Here is a 6,000-nt window from a genome sequence, read left to right as displayed (position 1 = left end):
TTTATATTATAGATTATCTCATACGAAAAATGTCGTCAATATCGGGCTGTGCTGTGGGCTCTTGCTGGGGCGCACGTGCCCCTCCAGAACCGCCAGGCGATGGCTCTGCACCAACAGGTTGCTCTTTTCCATCCTGCAGCTTACGGAAGATATAGACCCCAACTGCCGCCACGCAAGCAAGTACAACAAGACCTCCAGCGCTATAGAGATATACGTCGTTTGACTTGTGTGGGACTTGACCACTTGATGCAGGAACCTGGCCACTTGATGCAGGAATCTGGCCACCACTTGATGAAGAACTTTCTAATTTTCTAAGCTTGTCCTTGCGGTTCCATTCAGCAAGTTTCTTGCCATCAGCAACACGACCTTCATTCTTCTTGGTTATTACTTGAGTAGTAGACTCCCCACTCATTTGTTATAAGCTGCAAAACTTGTAACAAATCACTTTAGCTAGCCTTCAAACCTTCTCTGCCAGCGTATCTTATCGCATTCATTCATGGAACCCTCACTAAATTAAATGCCGCGGTGAGAAATCTATCAGCCGCTGGTGTCAAAATCATTAGACCGCGTGCGTAGCAGTCTCCGTAAACACTACACCAGTCCGTATACCGCGCTCGTATTCTGCGTTTGCACAGGACCTCATTGTTTGATGTATCGACTATTTCACGATTGCCCATGTGTATCTTCGATAAACTATTGTTCATTGTTTTCTTGATCCTCATCAACCTCCCTCTCGACTACCTTGGACGTTGAGAGCTGTGTATGATTAATGGTATGTGCAGCAATAAGCAGAGGTGTTAAAAGCTTTCCGAAAGCTGAGTACAAAAGGATGCCTAAGTCGGCCATAGAGTCTTTGATGATGGGGCAGTTTCGATATCTTGTCTCAGACCCTCAGTGCTATCGAGAGGTACCACGTTGCCTATAGCCTTCGTGTGCATGGTGATAGCATGACAGGAGAAGGCTTTGGCAGTTTTTTCACCTTTATCTTGGATTTCACGTTGGGTGTAGTCAGCATGCATCTTCTCGACTGCTTCATCTGATGTCTTGTCGATGAAGGCCTCGGTACATTTTTTCGGCAAACGATGGGCCTTGCCTTTACGTATGGCATCTTTCAGGACTTGGCGTTTGTCTATAAGTTTTTCACGTTGATCAAGGGCTTCTGCTGGTGTATCGACTACATCCAATATCACTGCAATATCTTGAAACATGTTTATTAGATGTCGATAACGAAAGAAGCAAGCTAGGATCAAGACATATAGCAGTAATATAGCAATAAGTAACACAACGTCCATTTGTCTTGTGTACTCGATCAAATAACTAGGCTATATATCGATGGCACTTTTTTTGATTTTCGCTTACCCATATGGGCTTAATCCTGGCCTTAATGTGGTTATACTGACAACCGGGGAAATCGCATATGTCCCATATGCGATTTTCCCGGTTGTCGTTTTACTTTTTGATGTTGGCATTTTGTTCGTTCATAAGACGCCTTCTGAGTATCGATGCATTTGATACACCTTTTCGTCCATTGTCCGTCCTCCTTAATGCTAAAATTATATTATTAGGGTGTTTACATTTCATTGCTTAAACTCCATTTTGTTGTTGCTTTTGTGAAGCACTACTTCACAAAACTTTGGAAATGGAAACCTCAGTCATCATGTTTCCTTAGCCGCTAAGCGATAATGACCCCTGGCAAGTGTTGTGATATGATCAGGCTGCACTATCCATTTGTCATCTGCCCTATTGAGTTTCGGCTTGTTCACTTCCTGCGTAAGAATTTGATGCCCCTTGTTCTGGATACAGACCCAGGTTTTGTATATGTCAACACCATCCTCCAAGCAGCGCTGATAGTCTTCAAAGCCACTTTAGCTTTGCGATCACCGCCCTCTTTCGTGAGACTCTTGTATGCATACAGCTTAGCTCTCAGTGTAATGAAGTCTGTCATGATCTTACCATTAAGCTCATCTGTCATGAGACCTACCACCTTCTTGTTTTTGCCAATGGAGAGAGGTCTGTTATCATCCTTGCTATAGGCACTGGTATCGAAACGTGTCTCTAAATCATCGGAAATGTCACGATAAAAATCCTCTGTTCTGATGTGGTACACGAAGGAATCGGTGGCCATATAGCAGATCCGCAACTTTCTACCGTATTTGGGCTGCATATAGTCATAGTGAAAGTCGTGCATTACGATTTTCGAGTTGTCTAAAATAGCTTGACCAATATACACCGGCTTGTTCATCTTTACCTCTGTTTTACACATTTCCACGCCCATGAGGCGGCTGCTGAAGTAGTTCCCGCCCTTGAAGTTTGGCTTCATGACAAGTTTCGTATACTTCTCTTCGTTGGTAACCAACTGGATGTTGTGATGGTTCCTCAGGTTCTCCATAGTTTTACCAAACACCGGGAGGTTCATAAGCTTATAGAAGTCCTTCTCGAACTCGTTTTTGGCGGCCGTTCTCAGACTCGTGTTGTGGTCGATATAACCTCTCAGCCAGGGCTTCTGGCTAAACTGGATGACTCTATATACCTTCTTGAGCTCAAGCCCATGCTTTAAAGCTTGATGAAGGGCTCTGATGTGCACCACGTACTTCCGCTTGTGCTCGAGATTTGGTATTAGTTTCTCGACCTTGTGAATCACCTTGCGCTCCGGTAGGAAGGGCAGCTCGTTGTGCTTGTCGTGCAGGCTCTTTGGATAATTTATATCAACCTCCAAGATATAACCATGCTTGTTGTCAGCAACGAGCTTCCCGATCCTCTTCTCTGTAAAGGTCTCAACCTTCGACAGCCATTTGAACCCATGCGTGGGCAGATCTTGACATATGGCCAAGCCGTACAAATTGTTGGCATCAAGGTACTGCAAGTATGACGACTCAACCTCCGGATCGTATTGCTCCCCCATGTACTGGTTGTTGGCTTTGACATATCTGTGTACAGCTTGAGTGATACCATCCCGGATACCTTTTTCAAACATCAGGAGCATGTCGGGATCCGTAAGGAGCTCCAGCTTGATCCCCGTGTACTTCAATGCTGCTTTCCAAGCGAGACCAGGTGCACTGTAGAAAGGGGTGGGATCGAGCTTGTAGTTCTCCTGACACACTCCTCGAAAGCCCTGGAAGATGTCGGTTAGTAGCAAGACGTCTGCGACGAGATACACATTGTGATAGTCACCGATGTTGACCTCAGCACCCTCTGGAGTGATGCACTTCCATACTTTTTGACCATGCTTGTAGTCGTTGTCGCTAATCTTCTTCATATTCAGTTTGCTATAGAAAGCCTCCTTTGGGGTAGTTCCGTTTCCTTGAATCGCTGTCAGCTATCCATGTACTCATAGGGATAGACTCCCTTTCGAAGCATCAGCCTGAAGATATTATCTTTGTCAATGAATTTGGCCATGGATGGTCCGTTTGTCTTTACCTGCTCCTTGTCTAGCTGCTTCGTGGTATTCGACTCGCAATTTTTACACCAAACGCTTGCCACATACTTGGCGTCAATGCTCTGAAAATCCGCGCATTGCTGACATTTCATACCTGCCGTGTTTAAACCAATGAGGTTGCTTGCCAATTTGTCCAACGAGGATGCCATAAAGCGACAGCTGTCGATGAATCTGATCTCTATGGTCTTGTACATATCACCATCATCGTGCCCCATGCCTGCAATTGGCACCCTGATTTTAACGTTGAAGGAGATGTACTTTTCCGGGTTTTCAGCGATGCAACCAATATCCTGGGTATCATACTTCTTCCCAAGTTCAGAGAGGTTGTGGAAGATAACGGGTACGTGGCTAGGTATCTTGTATCTAAGGTTGCAAATCGCGTGCGCTGCACCTCTATACAACCCCGTGTGGTGACAATGGTCTCGAACTTTACGACTATACTCGTCGTTGTCAAATGGTTTCATGCAGATGTGACAAATCGTGGCGGAGTCGTGCTCCCTCTTTAGTACCTCCGTTAGTGGTAACATGTCTTGTTGAGGGTAGGTGCCATAGAGTCGCTTTACCTCATCCTCTAGGTGGTCGACGAACCTCTTCACACAGTGCTCACCCCTGTAGACTGCTAGTGGGTCTGGCACTGACTCGTAGGCGAAGGTACTCTACGTGCACTAGCCACATGGTACGTGCTTGTTCAGCTTTTTCGTCTTGGTCTCCCTCTTATCTTACGTCATGGGAACGAGCAGGGATTCGAAATCCGCATAGATGGCGAAGGGTGCTTTGAACTGCTGCTGACCATCCTTGTAGTATAGCCTCTTTTCCTTTTCGGTTGACATCATGATCTTGACCGCTTCGTTATCCTTGCAATAGGTATAGTGCTTGTCTCTCGATTCGATTGTTGGAAAGGCTTGCAAGCAGTTCATACAGAAGTGTATCTTTGCATGATTCTTTGATGTCTCGGTACTCAGGAGCCGTGAGAGATTCTTGATGGCTATATAATGACTCTTTTTATCGTCCGTGAGGAGTAGCAGATTAACCTGTTTCTTGCGTCCGTTGTGTGCAGATCGACGCAGGATATTGAAAGTCTTCCTAGTCACGTACAAGAGTTCACCGCGATGTTAGGGTTGTTCTTTTCGAACTTGGAGATATCCTTGATGCTCGTGGGAAACTTCTGTCCTGCCAGTTATAGCGCTCTGCATAAGGTCTCAGCTTGCTGATTCTCTGTGGATCTCTAGCTATCTCTTCATGATGCAGAGCAGCGATGATGCTCCATTTGAAGCACTCCTCATCCTTGTTCGCGGGGTTAATGATAGCTTTTTTGGTGGCTATCCACTTGGGTGCTTTGATATATGAGGAACCCCTTGTTAGCCGTAGCTTATGGAAATCTATGTCAAGATGCATGATTCGACTAATTGTAAAGCCACTTTTGGGTAACGCTGGGTTCTCCACATACGTTCTGACTTGGGCAAACATCGTATCCAACAGCTCGTCCACGACTGTACCCTGGAATACTGATGTCATGTTGCTATGGAAGACGTTATCGACTTCGATAAACTTGCTAGTGCCCTGCACTGGCTTCTTCCATAAAATCCAGAGGGAGCACTGCACCTTGGCAGACCCCATGTCTTTAGCCTGCTTCTCGACCAGGGTTTTCACGTGTGATCGCACCATCTCCAAGTACCCATCTACATCCGTACCGTCTATGCCAGGGATGCGGAAACTCCTGAAGGTCCTATGATGAGCATACTTATGTTCCTGGGGTGTGAAATCTTGGTTCGGTTGCTCGTCTTCAGCATGATCCTCCCTTGCCTCTTCTTCAACTTCACCCATCAGGGTCTTTCTTGCCCCATCATAAAGAGCAAGGATGCGATTTTTTACCGATGTTAATATGTCTTGCACAGGCTTTCTAATAACCTCTGGTACATAGTTCACAAGCCAGTGAGACCACGCTCGCAGTTTACTCTTGACTACTGGATGAGTCCTCGCCATTTTTTGGCGTTCAAAACATTCATAGCTTCGGGTGTGGGGAGTCGAGGCTCGATCTTACTCTTAATAGGACGGGTTTTTGCCATTTCTTGACGCTCGAATATATCTAAGACATCTGGTGTAAATCCTTGTGGCCTTGATTCTGGAGCAGAAACAGGTCTTGCATGTGCCTCTAATAAAGCAACAATGTCGGCTTTGCGTAGCTTGGAATAGCCCGTAAGCCCATGGGATTTCGCTATAGCGTGTAACTGTTTCAAAGTATATGTATTCATCTTTATTGTATAGATTTTTGATGTCAATCAATAAAATTTCTAGTGCGGTCGTACTTTGAGTAAGGGACATTCCCCTACTCAATTGCGCAATCTCTATTTTTGTTGATGTCAGCGTTATTCCCGCTAGTCGCTATTGCGCATGCGTTGGATTTTATCGGAATCGGATTTGTTTTCGGATTTGTTGGAATTGGAATTTTGGATTTCGGGGAATTTCCCTTGTCGTCGTCGTCGACTGCGCTAGAACGAACATTTTCCTATCTAATAAAAAGAAACATCGGTTAGCATATTAAGGCCACCAGGACGCCCTTGACT

At 45.4% G+C, this 6,000-nt stretch overlaps 1 protein-coding gene across 1 annotated transcript; it reads right to left on the bottom strand.

Annotated features, from left to right (window-relative positions):
• Window positions 1-1,449: 1,449 nt before the first annotated feature.
• Window positions 1,450-3,651, bottom strand: LOC130654274 (uncharacterized). Its single transcript, XM_057456860.1, has 4 exons — window positions 3,418-3,651; window positions 1,829-3,316; window positions 1,688-1,766; window positions 1,450-1,547 (listed from the first exon to the last, which is right to left on the bottom strand). Exons 1-4 carry the CDS (start codon window positions 3,649-3,651, stop codon window positions 1,450-1,452), a joined length of 1,899 nt encoding a protein of 632 aa, XP_057312843.1.
• Window positions 3,652-6,000: the final 2,349 nt, after the last annotated feature.

This window comes from Hydractinia symbiolongicarpus, chromosome 1, assembly GCF_029227915.1.
Source record: "Hydractinia symbiolongicarpus strain clone_291-10 chromosome 1, HSymV2.1, whole genome shotgun sequence".
Taxonomy (NCBI): domain Eukaryota; kingdom Metazoa; phylum Cnidaria; class Hydrozoa; order Anthoathecata; family Hydractiniidae; genus Hydractinia; species Hydractinia symbiolongicarpus.
Note: the sequence above shows the minus strand (reverse complement) of the source record. Positions and strands in the feature narration are given on the sequence as shown.